At 44.3% G+C, this 17,597-nt stretch overlaps 1 protein-coding gene across 1 annotated transcript; it reads right to left on the bottom strand.

Annotated features, from left to right (window-relative positions):
- Positions 1-1,009: 1,009 nt before the first annotated feature.
- Positions 1,010-17,420, bottom strand: ABRAXAS2 (abraxas 2, BRISC complex subunit). The gene is made up of 9 exons (XM_048946392.1): positions 17,301-17,420; positions 15,979-16,069; positions 13,271-13,307; positions 10,723-10,789; positions 8,814-9,004; positions 8,150-8,269; positions 7,436-7,520; positions 5,692-5,806; positions 1,010-3,234 (listed from the first exon to the last, which is right to left on the bottom strand). The coding sequence occupies exons 1-9, from the start codon at positions 17,370-17,372 to the stop codon at positions 2,768-2,770; spliced, it is 1,245 nt and encodes a 414-aa protein (XP_048802349.1). The 5' UTR covers positions 17,373-17,420; the 3' UTR covers positions 1,010-2,767.
- Positions 17,421-17,597: the final 177 nt, after the last annotated feature.

Here is a 17,597-nt window from a genome sequence, read left to right as displayed (position 1 = left end):
ACACTTTCCATGCTCTGAATATTCCCACCTGTGTGCAGAGACCACTCGCACATGCAGCTGTGACACTACAGCCATGCAGATGTCCACCTCCCACAGCATCCTTCAGTGCATCCTTACCCTTCCAGAGGAGGAAATCCAGGGTCACCGTCCCTGGAGGTGTTCCAGAGCCATGGGGATGTGGCACTGAGGGATGTGGGCATGGTGGGGGTGGGCTGGGATTGGGGATCCAAGAGGTCTTTTCCAACCTTAACGATTCTATGATTCTCTATAATATGCAGTATCCTGTTCTTCTGCCTACAAAGAATCAGGAAAACAAAAGTTTGGAGTTAAAAGGAACAGCAATCCTAGGTTTCTCACTATGGTAGAACAGGGAAACATTTCCTTGTGCCAAACAAACTATGGGCCTTAGAACTAAGCAGCAGACCTTTCCAGCAGCTTCTCTTCTTCTGCCTACCTGCTTGTTAATCATCAGACCTCAATGCAGGTCTTCCATTGGCTTTTCTTTTCATATGTGCACTCACTCCTGAGACTCAGCATTCCACCTCCATCACAGAATAGCTTAGGTTGGAAGGGACCCCAAAGACCATCAAGATCCAACCCCACTGCTGCATGCAGGGCCACCAACCTCCACATTTAATACCAGCCCAGGCTGCTCAGGGCTTCATCTAACATGGTCCTGAACACCTCCAGGGATGGACGGGGCATCCACAGCCCCTCTGCAGCTGTTCCAGCACCTCACCGCTCTCTCTGTAAAGAACTTCCTCCTGGTATCCAACCATAACCTTCCCTCCTCCCTTCCTATACGTAAGAGACATGCACAACTGGGGCTATTTTGTCCTTGCAATGTCCCAGCACTCACACACCCCTGTACCACACAAACATGGCACTGCCTCATCTCCCTTCTGCCCAACCCACCTCTACAAGCACCCAGCTGTGGCAAGTCATCCATCTCCAGCTGCACTTCTGTACTCTGCTAAGGTCACTCATCGACACAGAATCTGACAGATATTAAAATATAAATTACAGGATTAAATAAGATTTTATTGTCACATTTAACTGCTTTGTCAGAGATGTACATTTTGCAGGTTTCTGTGCGGAATAAAAATAAAACCAGAGTTGCCATCTTGTCAATTCCCATCTCGACGCGCATGGACAGCTGAGCTGCAGGCGCTCACCGACAGCAGCAACGCACCCAGGACCAGATCTGTTCCATGGACTGCAAATCCCAAAGACAAAATGCAACAGCTTAAGGCTAACGAGAATCGTGTAAAATAGTTAAACCAGCCCACGAGATGCCGAAGGGTGGAAGCACTCGATAGAAGAGTGGCACTTTTCACATCCCGTTTTGCTTAATTTAGTACAGGTAAAGAGAGGCTAACGAGCAGAGCTTTTCCCCCACACACAACACTGAAGTGCTGAAGTCTCAGTCTTTTGCAAATCTGATGCATTCCCACCTTTGGTGTGACTGCTTTGCTCTGCAGGGTATAAACCACAAGTGGTTGCTCACACCTCAACGCGACAAATGCTTACGATGCCCTCATCGTAAACGGTGTGTTTTCTCATTTACAGATCAGGGATTCAATCCAATAATACAAAACATTTTAGTGGCATAATTTCACATGTTTTGGGCAACGTTAGTATACAAGCAGTAATTAAATAAAAATAAGTGCATCCAAACATGAAATTCTCTAAATACACCACACTTCATTTATCCCAAATGGCAATTTTCTGATGAGCTGCAGTTCAAATTAAAATAATCATTTACACATTTCATCCAGAGGAAAAGAGGTAATAAACCCAGGGGACTCTCCAAACGCTCTTCTCCCACCCCATCCCCTATTTATTACATAAAATAACTCATCTAGAGGCATCAATCCAATATTCAGATGCAAATAAAACGCAAGAAGCAGTCTCTGCTGTTTGCAATTTGCAGACTCCAAAGTCCAACCACGATGGAATTTACCACTTCCGTCAGTCATTTGCTCCTGTATGTGCACTTTGCATTCATACTCAAATAACAAACGAGACAGTAAATGAGGCTAGTGTGGCATACAGTCGTTGTAAACCCAGCAAAACCAGAAGAGTAATATTTATGACATTCATTCGGGTGATTTCTCAGCCATCCCACCCCCCCGACACCCTTTACAGAAAAGAAGGCAACCGACACTGTAAGTGATAGACACATTCTGCTAGGAAAAATGTTGAAACAAACCCCTTCTCTGTTAAAAGAGCATGCCCATAGAAGGTAGACTACATCTGCTCCAGTCAGGCTTCTCCCAGTTCCCAACATCTCTCTGCTTGCAAAGGCCAATTTGGCTTATCACAGAAAGCTACTTTGAAGGCGGCCGACACAATTTGTTTTCCCTTTCAGAAATTAAAATTCAAGGCATGATAGTGCAAGAGGTAAGTTTTGATTTGAGAACATTACTTGTAGACTAACTGTGCTTAGTTACTACAACCCAATTTATTGTCTTAAAGAAAATACGGCAACAAAAGCTACAGGATTTCTATAAATTTCATTTTGCCTAAGTTTACCAGTACATCCATGAACCTCATCAGTATTAGTACAACTTGATTATCCTAATGATTCCATTACAAAACTTGCAAAATGTATCACGAGGTGAATAAACCATCTAGTGCAAGTCTTCTACATCGTGTGCACAGTAATCCTGTGTAGTTCATCTCCTCCAGGTTGAATCCCCAAAGTCTCTCTGTAACGACGATGAAAAACAGTGTCACATCCTTTTTGTTGTTTTTTTCCCCCCTATCAAATCTGAGAAGTTTGAGTGTTCCTGGAGTCACCATCGGGATGTGCTGGAGGCCGTGAATCCCTCGTCTGTGAGTATTCACTGTCAGAGGACTCTGTAGGTTCAAGCAAGTTCTCGTAGTCACTGTCTTCTGATTCGTCAGCACTGTCACCGGCCGCTCTTTGGGAGGGTGGCGCGGATGCTCCATTACCAGCATATTTCAATCCTGTGTTTGTCGAAACGTAACCAGAAGACCCCACTGCTTGGGGTCGAGGCATAAAAACGCTGCTTTCCAGGAGGCTGTGACCGACAGTACTTTCTTGACTGGCTGCACTGAAATCCGAATATGGAGGCGGAGGATCGGAGACGTCCGAATCTTCAAGCGTGCAGCCTTCCACTGCAAATCCAGTGTAGGACATTCGTGGAACAAACATAGGTTCCAAGTTATCTGCTGGCATTTGCCTACTTAAAATTGCTTGCTGCAATCCTAGAAGAAACAAAGCAAAAACGGTGCACTGAATGCTTTCGTGAAGTGCGCTGCAAAGCCACCAACCTACAGCCACGTCCACCCCACCCTTACCCTGCTCACATTAAGATCCCTACAAACAGCTGCATGAAGTTTCCATGACTTGATGCTTTTCCTTCTGTTTTCTGACCTCTCACATCACAAAGCAGCCATGCTGAGGCTCGCTGTGCCTGTGACTCTTCAGCTCGTGTGCCTTTCATAGTCAAAACAAGGCCAAAAGCCACAGATATGCCTTGCCTTCAAGGATTTCACAGACTCAGCTTTTCATAGTGAACAGTGAGTAACATGAGCAGTACTTGCATTCCAACCTTGATGATGGAATGTAATCAGCACATGCTTATTAAGATTACAGATGGTGCTATGCTACTAATAGCCACCAGCACAACAGAGTATCAGAAAAGGCATTTCAAAGTGATCCTAACAAATGAGGTGATTAGGAAAACAATTTATGGAAGACGCATAGGAATGACGAGCTGCACAAACTGCACAGTAAGGGACAGCTGCAAAACCCTTCTGCAAAAAAGAAACTGAGGCTTGCTGCTGATGGAACAGGCATCACACGTGTGTTGTGTGCAATGACACAACTGGGATGCTGCAGCTCATTTTAGGCACTGCAGGGTGAGAAACATGGAACCATTGGAGAAATCCTGCAGAACAGACAGACTCGCTCCTGGCCTGCATATCACAGCCTAAGAGGACAGACTGAAATAACTGGGATCATTAGACAAGACAGAGGAAACTGCTTAGGCCTTCAGACACACAAGGAGGGTATTATGGAAAGTTAATTAGAAGGCAGCTTAAGTTGATCGTATCGTACATTACACACGAGGAGAAATGCTGTGCAGTAACACTTCAGTGCTGGGATAGAGTGAAGTTTGACTGGTTTCTGACTGGTTATTAACCTCCAACCATCTGTCAGAACTGACACTCGTGTATTTAAGGCTGCCTTGCAGCTAAGTGCTAGACTAAGTGCTATCAGCTCAACTGAGCACACACCTTGCTTCTGGAAAATGCAAAAATCAGAGCTGAATAGTTTCTGTAATCAAGCCAGCCACTCTCTTACCTAAACAAAAGGGCACATTTCCCTCAAGTGTCTGAGGAAGGAGCTAAATAACAGAATGCAGTTTCAGTCTGCAATATGAGAACTGTGGTGGGGGGCTTCCTGGCATCGGGGAAGTGCGCAGCCTGCACCCCAGAACACCAACAAAATCATTTCAGTGATCTGTCACACAGCCTCAGCTGACTTTGTTCTCCAGTGTTAGAGCCACAACCCATTACCCAAACATTCTCAAGAAAAGCTTGAGCTTTTCACACAATGCCACCACAGGAATCTGCATCAGATGCTCCCTTATCTTCCAGCCCAGAGACTGATTAGCTGGAACAACTCACTCATTAAAACCAAGGAAATTCTCCCAATATTGAGAGAGTGCGAGAACAGAAGGCCAGCTTCACTATTTAGCTACTTGCATCTAAATATATTAGAGATACAAGCTGCGTGTTTTCTTGTTTCAGCTCCCTCTGGCATCAGTTCTCAGTCCAGCACTTCCATCTCTGGTAGTATCTGGAGACTCACACTGACTGCTCTTCCTCCTCCGCTCCCAGCTTCTGCCATATGGGCTGAGATCAGCTCCAGCCTCACTACAGAAGCAGCTCTGCCTCTCGCTGGTGAAGCAGCAGATCCCTGCCTGTTTCATCACCAGCCAAGCAGGAAGCAACAGTGACTCATGCTGCTTATGCCTTGCAGATAGGCTGTGACTGGTTCTTCACCTCACTTGCAAGGTTCAGGGAAGGAGGAACCTCAGAGAAGGCTCAAGGTTTTGATGTGAACTACTAACATGGTAACAACAGCTCACAGCCTGGAGAAAAAAGCATCCCATCAGAGCAACAGAGCGGCCCATTGCACAGGTGGGGTTATCAACCAGCACAAGCCACCTTTCAACCTCAGACACAGATACAAAACCAATAAAAAAACCAGAAATTGAGTATTCCAAAACATGGGAAGACAGGAAGTGTTTGCTAAAATATACAGGTTTGTTTTTAAATACTCCTTCCCATTTGCCCATTCTCTGCCTCTGTTTCAAAAGGAATCTCTCCAGTGCCTAGATGGGTTTTTCCTACTCCTGGCTTTATTCTCTTTTCCTTTCCTACCTCTGATCTTTTCCTCTGTTACTTCCAGAATTAATTTTCCCACTCCTCCCCTACAGCCCCACCTCCCCCCTTATTTACAGCATGCTACCACTGGCTGACTCCTACAGCAACCCTTGCAGCACACACTTCCAAAGTCAGGTGCCATCCAGCCCAGTGGAATATGTTTTCCTTTTGCTATGAGCCATCAGGAGTGCAACTGACAACAATTCCACAAAGCACTCTGCCTTTACAGTATCTTGTCCTGAAACAATGGAATTAGGAGGTACTTACTTATTTTTTGCTCTTTCTCGTTTTTCCTTTGTGCAATTTGCCTTTTTAACTTGTTCACATCGGCTTGAAAAGATTCGACCACACGTTCACTTTTTTCTACATCTATACATACTGCCTAGGAGGAAAACATCAGATATGCTCAGACTTTGCAACAAGTACAGGAAAGATCCCCAGAGCAACATTAATAAAGCCAATGCCACAGCAGAAGCTGTTAAAACACAAAGCTAAGGGCAGGAATTTGCTATTTCACAGCATTTTTTTTTTCACTGGCTGTTGTGAATTCACAATTCTGCACGGGGAGAAAAGCACCCCTAAATCATTCCTCAGTACCAGGAAGATGGCCATAATAAGAACCAAAGATAGTTTTCCCCACTTGGTGAAAAAGACTTGTTTTTTTCCTGTTTGAACTCAGAGTCCCCAGTCACCTTAAGGCACTGCCATTAGCACGATAACGATACTATGGCAGCATGATTACAAAACCTAGCATGAAGGTGCATGCTTTTCATAGCAGGCCAAATTTAAACCAGAGTGTGAAGCAGCTGTGTCAACAAACAACTGCCCTGAGCTCATCTCCCAGCTGATAACACTGAAATAAGAAAAGCCCAGTGATTTTCAGCAATGTTTCCCTATGCTGGTTAAGAAACGAATGGGAAATTTTAGGTAGACCTTCATTTATGAACAGTGCATAACACGGCTCTCCTTTCTAATCCAAACATGTTACAGTGGACTTTGTTTGCAACTTCAGACAATAAATACTGCTCATCATCAGTAAACACAGCCAGTGTTGAAGAGCCCACAACTCTAAAACCAAAGATGAATCTTGAACAGCAGGTCATTAGCAATTTGTTGCTTCTTCAAAGGGTCACAGCCAGTGATCTTACCTCCAGCTGGAGTTGAGAACATGAGCTCTGCTTACAGTGCATCTAATTCTTGAAGACCACAGCCCAGAAAAAGCCACCACACACAAAGCTAATGGGTGAATAATGCACATGCAGGCACCTCAGCTGCTTTAGCAGAGAACTTGTAAGGTTCTCTGTGAAACACCTACTTGAAAGGTCCAAGTTCCTCAAGTCAGCTAACAGCCAAGTTATCCCTCAGCTCTGTAACGATGCACAGCAGCAGGAGGGGCATGGTAAAATACAAGCAAGCCATGCTTTGAACAGGCAGAAGGAGCACTCCCTGATGATATTACAGGGCAGATGTGAAGGGAAAGCCTGGAAATTAACTGTGACTCCATGGCAATGAGCAGATGCGTGCAGTCCTGAGGCAGCACAGCTACAGGCTGGGAGCTGACAAGCTTGCATCCAGCAGGTTTGATACACGAGGAGCTTTCAGATGCACTCAAGCTCCACACAAAACATTCACAAGTTTTAACTAGCAGATGGAGCTCTGTGCCGCACACTGCAAACCAAGAGCCAGGAATCATTTTGAACCTCACAAAGGCAAATCCCCACAGCCTTGGGGAAAGCTTTTCTTCAAGATGCACCCTTAAAAATAGCTCTCATCTCCCAGAAATCTCTGAGCAGCAAGTCTCATTTACTTGCAAAAGGCAAAAAAATCAATGGCATTTGTATAAATCATTTTTCAGAGGTCACTGCCATAGCCCACAATTGAAGTCAAACATCTTTGCACGGTTTACAACAAATCATTTGTGAGCTCTAAATAACTCCTGCGCTCTTGCTTTGATTAAAGGATGAAGAAAAGATGCCACACACACACACTGACCAACAGTAAAGGGAGTTACCTGCACTTTCTCCTGAAGCGCGTTATAAACCTGATAGATGGCCCTGATGTCCTTCATCACTCCATCTTTGTCAAAGAAATCAGTACTGCAGAAAGAAGCAGAGCTCATCAGTCAAAGAACACAACACAAGTTCCTACCTCGCGCTCCCCGAGCTGCTTGAAGCAGTCAGATGCTGTATTTCTAAAAGGTATTTTCTTTCACACTGGTAAAAAAAAGTACTAAGCTCTGAAGAACCAAAATTCAAACAGCAGAACATTTGATATCAAGGCTCCTTCTGGAACAATGAAGCCCCTTGTTTATTCAGATCAAACATACGCAGAAAACTTGTATGATTTCACTGTCAGCAGTCCCAAGAGCTATTTTGTATTAAAACAATTTAAATAAAATCACTAAACCCAGCAATAACAAAAGCTCCAAACACTCCAAATTGGTGTTCTGGCTTTAAAACAAGCCTGCATAGAGAACTGCTTGAGGATAAGACAATAATCCTCCAGCCAGAAGGCCCACAGCACTGACTGCCCATAGCAAGTCTGCTTTTCTACTGAGCACATTGAGTTACAACTGTTCCTGTCAAAGATTTCATTCTAAGCAGAAAAAGCACAGTAGGAACCAACTGCTCATTCTCCTCCAGAACTGGTTTTTTTTTGCAGCTTCAAGTGCATATCCTCACTATTTTGGGGAAGGTACAGAAGGCAGAGCTTGGTATCACCTTACCCGTATTCCTTAATAACTTTGGCATAATTCTGAGAAGTATTTGGCACTGAAGACACTTTGTACTCCTGTTGACTAGTATTGCCTAGATTAGGAATAGCAAGGGACACCCTTTGATTATACCTGTAGAGAAAGTTCAGAAAGAGTTCTTAATTACTGTTCAAGAAATCATTTACAACAGTCCTGACGCTATTCCACCTCTTTGATGCTCACACCTTGTCCCATTTCCAAGCTTTTTAGTTAGGTTTATTATTAAAGCTGCTAAATAACAGAGGCTGTGTTTAAATGCATGATCAAAAATCCCCTGGAGATGGACCTCTAATAGCCACTGTGCCAGAGACAGGAGGGTGAACCTGCATTCATGTCCCTTACAATGAATATGGCACCAACACCCCGTGTCTCTTCAAATGCACTGGGTTTATGGTCTGAGTATTCAATAACTGAGAACTCTCCCTCACCCCAAGGCTGACTCATCACTCAGTTACTTGCACAGGGTGGTGGTGGGTGAAAAGCCATCATCACTAACCACTGTACACCAAGGTAACCCTTGACAAACAGAAAACCCTCTGTGTAATTGTGCCAACCTCTTTATACTGTAAACTGCTCTGAACAGCAGTAAGGAACAGAACAAAAACCAAGGACTGGCTCATATATGGAGACAGCTTACCTTCGGTTTGGTCTAAAAAGCACGTATTCTAAAGCATGCGTTGAGTTATTTGCAGTGGAAATGAAGCTGAAGAGAAGGAAGACGAGATCAGGCACTCCAAGAATGTGGGTCAGCTGTTTATGGATGATGTGCTCTCTGTAGGACATTTGCTGCTGAGTGTTTCTCCTAAATCTGTACCATCCAATCACGTTCTGTAATCAAATGCATCAGAAAGAAGCATTAATTGAGAGATGCAGACGTATCGACTGATCTTAAGTTGCCCTAACCTTGATATTTTAATTAGCCAGTTCTTGCAACAGCTTTGCCTGACTGAATTACCAGAGCTTTGCACCCATGAGATGGTCCCAGAAATGAACACATCCTGCTGCACACAACTATTCAGTGCTCAGCCTGCTACAAACGCTCACATGCCCTCAGTGCCATGAGGAGCCCACTTTCATTACCAACTCAGTGCCTTCTAACAACAAATCTTGGAGCACCTTCAAATTATCAGACCTGAGCAGTTTTCAAACACAGCAGATGTAGTCATATTTCTGTTTTTAGCCTAAACATTTCGACTGCCTGCTCACTTGTATTGATTTGCAAGACATTTCCAGTGCTATGCAAACATATGTGCACACGCTTCGCCTGCATTGAGACGTATGGGACTAATCTGCTGTACACTGCCATAAAGTTGTGTATTTAATTGTGATAAGGCTCATATGCACAGCAGATATCATAATTCAATGATTATTTTGAACACACTGTATTAAAATTATTTAGTGTAAATGGGCAATTAAATTAAGACAATAATGACAAAGGATGCATCATTAACAACCCCAAGAAGAGGCACTATCACACAGTGACACATTAAGATTGTGTACATTTGTTGGAACAGAGCAGAACTGATGTACCTAACAATATGACACTCACTGTCATAATTAAGCATGGTTTTTAGCTCCTTACAGTAAAATCTACAGTAAAATTACACAGTCTGATGTAGGAAGTTACTTTGTTAGCAGCATAGAACAAGACTAGCTTAGTTCCAGGACAGCACTGCTGCTTTTCTTTTTTGACACTACAACAATTAATGTCATCTATAGGACTTTAATCACATGTATGTAACCACATATGTTCTTTGTGTGTGGTTAAGTGTTAACACATAAGCACACACACAAGAGTTTATTCTGACAGCATTGGCTGGAAGCTAAAAACCATCACAATGATTTACGCTGCAGTCGTTGCACAGATTTGGGACTTGCTTCCCTAAAGATCCCTCCTCAGCAGAACTGCCTGCAAGCACAAGTTGGCAGATCAGGTTGGCAAGGTGATCAGCAAATAAAGACTGCAGTTTAATGACGATAACTTCACCCTTGCTGAGAAGCAGAGCAGATCCCAGAAGCCCAACACATCAGCCTTCACCATTAGCTCTGTGATCACAGGGATGCAGCTCGGCAGCAGCTGGGATAACACCAGTTTGTAACAAGTATAACAACAGAAAACAAAGCCTTACATCTGTCACCCCCACCCTGTGGCAACCCTACTGCTACCCAGATGTTGTGAGCCCAACTCCTGTACGAACTAACAACGTCCACATGACAGAAAGCTACAACAGCAGGCATGCAACTGCTGTCTGACAAGATCTGCAGTTTAAAAGCAGCAGTGCAACAAAACCAGATGGTGCATCGATGCCAGCCCTTCCTTTCTGGAGATGTAAACTCCAATTCTTCACTCTTCTTCAGGGAATTTAGACACTGCTCCCAGTTTAAGCTCAGTACCACAAACCCACTGACTTGTGTACAGGATAACCCTTGTTCAGGACATCAGACCAGATCTGTTAAAGGGAGCTCTTTCTTCTAGTCAGCTGTCTTTTCAAAACCATTCTGATTATGTGCTTACATTGAGGACAGGAGGAAAAGAGACAACTTACTTTTCTTCGATCCTTAAGAATCCTGTCCAAACTCTCCTCATTAACTTTGCCTGCATAGTCATAAAAGCTTGAACCAAAAAAGGAAAAGAGAAACGTAGGCACTTAGTTTACACACACACACACTTTACACAAAGTAGTTTATATTCTTCAAATAGATGGCATTCTATAAATTAGAAATCAACCTCTGCAATTTTACCCTTGTCACAACAGGTCAGTATTCACACCACCTACTTAAGAGATACAACTTGAGTGCTACTTAGCATAGAAAACCAGAAGCCTGGGGTGACTGCATAGCTCATAATACAGCAGCAGCCACTCACAGAGGAGGATGCAGGGCTCTGAGGTGAGACGTACAGACCAGCTGGTGCAAACAGCTGCTTTTAAACAACTGGCAACAAAGTATAATATGCCTGAAATTAGTAGTTCTCAGATGCTTTCACTGCACACGTTAGTTTGATGACCAGTATTTCACTGGCAGTTTCTACAACAGAGACAAGACACACACAGAAACGGACTGTGGAACTGCATTCTGACCAGCATTCTGCAAATCCCTGCTCTGCTGATGGGAGCCCTACCTGCCAGAGAGGTAAGGGAAGCAGGGCCAACTGCCATGCAGCTACAAATCACTTGCCTGAGCTCCAGCCCTGCAATTAAGCTCACATGAACAGACCCCTGAAGCCAGAACAGTTACACTGGGGTCAGCAACAATCTCTACTACTCTGGTCTTTCCACGTGGCTCCGCTTACAGAACAGAGACCCAAATCCTAGCAAGTTGTTACTCTGAGGACAAGATGTATTTAAGAATTTATAAAGCTATCCACACAGATAGGGTTATAAATTCAAATGGATCACACTTCATAACGGAAGCAAAAACATTTGAAAATAGATTCCTCCTTGACTTACCTGCCAAGTCCTCAGGCTCTTTCAAGAGCTGATATCACTAACACCTAAAGCAGTGCAGGAAAACACTCTGTTTTAGAGGTCTATGATCTCAACTCTTGTTTGTGTAGGGGGAAAAAAACAAAACAAAATCCTGAGCTCAGTACTTGGCTGGTAAATGAGGGTGGAAATAAGATCTGGTTTAACATGCAAGTTACTTTGAATATTAAAGCTACAATTACTGATTTCAGATACAGTGTCTGCATAATCTTTTCAATCCATTCTCACAACCTTCATATATTCTTGTAAGGATTGAATATCCAATTCTTTCTTCACAACTTGTAATTCTCCCATGGGATGAGCAACCACTACTTCCCAGAACACCTTAACTTGTGAACTGCACAGATGAAGATATCAGGTCTTTTCAAACCATTACCTCTTATTCAGTTCCTGCTCCTTGCTAAATGCATTGGGGCCAAGCCTGTGACATTCATCAGCAGTGCAATAGAGAGCAGATGAGACACAGGACTCCTTAGCCTGGCTGCATTTAAATCCAAAGGTTAAGGCAGAATGCCCCCACACAGCAGCTGCTGCAACTAAAGGAACAACTGGCGTCTTAAGATGCCCTGAACTTTGTGTGACTCCCCTATGCTCTGAAGTTGATACGTCCATCCTTGCTCACGTGCAGAAATCATGCAGTGAAATGCAGACTTCCTCCCCTTCTTTCATCACCTCAGAGACTAACAACACATTTCTTGACTGGGGAAAGATGGTAAACGTGATCGGTTTTGAGATGTGCTGCACGAAGCACCAAAGGGAATCAGGAAGGGCCCACCAGCCACTGGGACATTATCTCAGTGTGTGGAGCCTCCAGCAAATACATCCCTAGGATAAGAGCTGTAATTATCAGATAGCAGATGATAGACTGCAGCTTTTCTCTCTAATGTAACTCATGTCAGTCACAGTATCTGAGGTACTGCCTCTTAATGGGCTGGAAATCTCTAAACAAAGACAAGAAGAATTTAATTGGGAATTCCTTCTGAAAATAGATTTCTAGGGAGCAATTTAGAAGCCATGGCTGTATAACAAGTGAAGACTATACAGAAAAGCTACACGTAATAGATTAAAGCTGCTAAAGGGAACGTCAGACCTACATTTAATTTTAATTCTGGAGCGCAGAAGATCAGAAGGCAAAAAGAACAGCAAGCTGAAAGCTTTGCAGTAATTAGTGCCCATGAGTACAACTACAGAACTTGTTAACCCAGCAGGTTTATAAGGTACTGCTACCCAGCAGGCCTAAGCAGAGTTAGTCTAGGACTGTGATAAATTAAACTGGCTTTGACATTCACCTTAATCATCAGTGATATGACTTTATCTGGCTTGCATCCCCCTCCACTGCACAGGTGGCAATTTGAAGAGGCAGAAAAAGAAGCCTGGTTACCTCAGCACTCTTTCTAAACTAAGACTTCATGGTAAGGCAGCAGGTACCAGAACTGAACACAGACTCCCATGGCCATGGCACATGCAATTTACGTGCATTTCTGCACCATCACCAGGTGAGGAAACACCACAAACGTTGCGAGGCACAGCTGAAATGCTGCTACATTTCAGTGAGCCATTTTGTTCTGCATTTCACAGCCCACACCAGAAGAAAACAGAAAAAGCTTACCTAAAGAGTTTTGAACATGGCTCATGGTTGTGGATTTCTGCAATAAAAAGAGAGACACATGTCCAACTGCTCAAGATAAAGAAGCGTTACAGTGGCATATCTTGCATCACCTTTCCACATCACGTCTGCTGAGCAAATAAACTTCTGTATCAGACCACACAACGTCCTTTTGTGTCTCAGCAACTCTTGATGACACAGCATCATACCCTGAAAGCAGCTTCTCTTTCTCACCTTCCATCTCACAGAGGAAAATACTTGAGCAATACACAAGGCATGCACTAGCTCTGATATATAGACATACCCTAGTCTCAGATATATACGTATGTTATTTTACAGTTGTGACCTCTTCACAAAGGCATTTATGATTATTCCCTCTTTAAAAACTTTTCTACGTTTTACTCGCATTGATATTCACTGCTGTTTTAATAAACAGTGTTGAGGAACAGGGATAGGGGAGAAAAATCACTGTAACTTTGGACATGGGAATGTTTAACCTGACGAGACAACTAGAATCTATTATGAAAAAAGGTGTTAAACAGCTCCTGTTAAACTCCTTAATGATGAGCTGCATTTTCATTTTACACACAGAATTATACATTCTTAGTAAGTTGCACAGACATTTTTCACTACGGGTTACTAATAAATGCTAAGGTGCTCATTTAAACAAAGGCTGTAGCAGGTCAGTAGTCACAGAGAGGGAAAGAAGCAAAAATCCAAACCATTCAGCTTCCTCTCATACCAAGCACAACTTCCTTTTTGGGGCATTCAGCACTTCTGTCCAGTTCTCCTCTGCTCAGACTCCTCAGACACAGTCTGTCACTTCATCATATTATCATGCTTTCATCACACAACTCTTGTCTGAAACCAAACACACGTGGCCACACCATTTCACATCCTATATCTGAATGCTGCTGGAGTGTGTTCAGCAACATCTCTGTTTAGAGCCTTCCTTCCTGCGTGACTCACTGCTGCTCTGACAGCCATGATGGCAACCTCAGCAGAATCACAGGCAGCCCACAGCTCCCAACGACAACAGACTGCACACATTGGCATCGCAGCACATTCAGCCAGCATCCCAACGAGGCACCAAACATCAGTGGCACTGTGTCTGTTAGTGGCATCACTATCACCAGCAAGAAGAATTTGTTGTGCTGCTGTTTGACTTTGAAACAGCTCCAAACAGAAAGCCATATCAGCCTCACGTTTTCATTCTGGCATGCAGGAATCTGTGGGAATGATCTGCTAAACAAGGCCAGCAAATTGAATGATTCCAGCTCATACTAACACCTTCCAGCAAATCTATTGACTACAACTGCTGAGAATACATTACTTGATTCTTGGGTTACTGCAGCACCACACAAATGCATGAAGCTGTCATCATTCCAAACCTGAGTTTTACCCATGGACTTATTTCACATAAAAACATAGAGTATCCTTACTGCATGCACACTTTAAATGCACACACAGTGCTACTAAGCTTTGAGACAACAGACACAAAAGTACTGAAGTTCATACAAGAACTGTAACATAACCATCAATTGCATTTCAACTTCTAAACTCTCTGGTCAACTTGTAAGGCTGATAGATAAAGGCTGAAGTGAGAATTTGGTCAACAAAAAGTACCCAGAACATAAAGCACTTGGTTTATGAAATCAGACTAGGGTGCAGCTGGTTAGTGACACTGCTGCACTGCATCAGTAACTCCGACCAGACAGCACTGAGCAGCCACGTTGAGCTTTGTATGAACAGACAGACATCAGCTGCTTTCCTTGCTACAATACTTTGTGTCCTTATGCACACACAAGATCTATCCCTTTATTTTAATTTACCTCACAGATTAGTACAGGTCACACAGTCAATTTATCACCTGCTTTTCCAAACCAGGAATCTACTTAACTCTCCAGATCCACACGTACACAACCAGCCCTACCTCAAGGTTGCAAGTATCTTCAGATGCACCATAATATGGCACACACTTCCACAGAGCATTAGCTCTGGAAATATCCTTTGTGAGATGGCTGGAAGATGTCTGTGTAACAGCTAAGCTTTATAAAGATCCTGGAAAGTTTTCTACAATCCATTCCACAAAGTCAAGTACGTGCACATTTGGGTTCTTACTGATGCAGATGTATTTTAACACTAAGAGATTTGCTCTTAGGGACTCCCTGATTTCTGTAAACTGCAGAGTTGGAAAGCTGTGATAGCTCCTCAGTGAGGACTTCAACCAACAGATATTCAGCTTTCTTAACAGTAAATGAGCAGTACAGACTAGCTCTTTTGTCACTGAAGTAAACCACTTGCCAAATACTCCTTGACAAATAATGCCACAACACCTTACAGTGCTACCATCTACCAGCCACTGATCCAAACCCTCTACTATAAGTTTACCCTCCTCCAGTATTTGTAAAGTAAACAATAAATTTTATTTTGAGCACATCCCTGCATTTAGGCAACCATGCAAACGGGAAACTCTCCACAGCATCAGCTCTTCTTCACAAGAAAAGATGCATAAAGAGCCCTGTGTCTCACAAACAGCTTTTCCTTTCCTCACACCTGAGTTGAGAACAAATAACATAGCCAGTGGTTTAATAACAACTTTAAAATTATGGTCTCAAACATGAAATAGTAATTCTTACTGCATTGTTATATTGAGAAATGAAAAACCCAACAGTGCTTCCCTCAGAATTTCTCAAAGCTCTGTTACTTACCAATTACCTGTAGAAATTCTGTGTTGCTGATCTGGGAGTCACTGATGCTAAAGGTCTCTTCTTGTCTTACCTCTCCTAGCAGAAACCCTTCCTGCAATTTCAAGGGAAACAAACAAAAGACTAAAAATAGGAAAAAAAAAACACCCACAACATACAGTAATTTATTGTAACTTTCTTAGTATTAAATGGAAGGCTAAATACAAAGCTATTGCTTGACATAAGCACATGGGCTGTTGCAGGTATAATCTTACATTAACCAGGGTTTATACTCTAATAATAACACTGTAGTAATGAGCCACCCCATTACAACACGGGGATTTCATGACCAAAAACACTCATTTTAGTGAAGTGAATGCACCCTCCCAGGAAGCATTCAAGACAGGCTGGATGGAGCTGAGAGCAACCTGGTTTAGAGACAGGTGTCCCTGCCTATAGAATCACAGAATGGCCTGGGTTGAAAAGGACCACAGTGATCATCCAGTTCCAACCCCCTGCTGTGTGCAGGTCGCCAACCAGCAGCCCAGGCTGCCCAGAGCCACATCCAGCCTGGCCTTGAATGCCTGCAGGGATGGGGCATCCACAGCCTCCTTGGGCAACCTGTTCCAGTGCCTCACCACCCTCTGGGGGAAAAACTTCCTCCTAATATCCAACCTAAACCTCCCCTGTCTGTTTAAAACCATTCCCCCTTGTCCTATCACTGTCCACCCTTATTCTCCCTCCTGTTTATACGCTCCCTTCAACTATTGGAAGGCCACAATGAGGTCTCTCCAGAGCCTTCTCTTCTCCAAGCTAAACAAAGCCCAGTTCCCTCAACCTTTCCTATAGGAGGGGCTTGGAGCTAGAGGATCTTAAAGGTCCTTTCCAAAACCATTTTATGAGTCCATGATTCCCTAAGCAGTACTGCACTCCTGCAAGGAAAGACACACACTTCATAGAAAGGCACTGCCTCCTGTCTCAGCCCCACGGGCACACAGCAGGTAGGGAGCAGCCCTAAGAACACCACAGGCGGTCCAGAAAGCACAGTTCTCATCTACAGAGACTGGAACAGAGGGATTTGGGAACACCGCTCCTGGGCTCTGATAAACACCGCTGTGCCCGCAGCCCCCACGCACGACGCCCACCGAGCAGCCCCATACCCACCCGGACCCACCCCCCCCACCCCTCAGCCGGGCCGCAGCGGCCGCTCAACGCGCCCCGCTGGCGAAGGGCCGCTATTCAGAGCCCAGCGAGGGCCGCTGCCTCCGGCCGTTACCCCCCTAAGCGGGCCGAGCCCTGCGGGCCCAGAGCCGCTGCGCCTCAAAGAGGCGGCACCAGGCACCTACGTGGTCGGCGCTGCTGTTGGCGCTGAAGTAGCAGACGGAACTGAACGTGTAGCCCGAGATGGAAGCCGCCATGATGAAGACCACTGCCGCCGCCGCCAACGCTCCCACAAGGCAGAGCGCGCCCGACGCCCTCCTACTTCCGGCGGAGCGCGGGGGCTGCTGGGAGATGTAGTCCGACCGCGCGCAGGCTGGCCGGGGAATCATGGTGTCCTTCGAGGTCATCCAAGGCATTCGCACCAGCGCCAGGCCGTGTCTGTGAGCACCACTGCTACCAGGATGGAGACTCCAGCATCTGCA

Source organism: Lagopus muta, chromosome 5, assembly GCF_023343835.1.
Source record: "Lagopus muta isolate bLagMut1 chromosome 5, bLagMut1 primary, whole genome shotgun sequence".
Taxonomy (NCBI): Eukaryota; Metazoa; Chordata; class Aves; order Galliformes; family Phasianidae; genus Lagopus; species Lagopus muta.
This window is presented reverse-complemented; position numbering and strand designations above follow the sequence as displayed.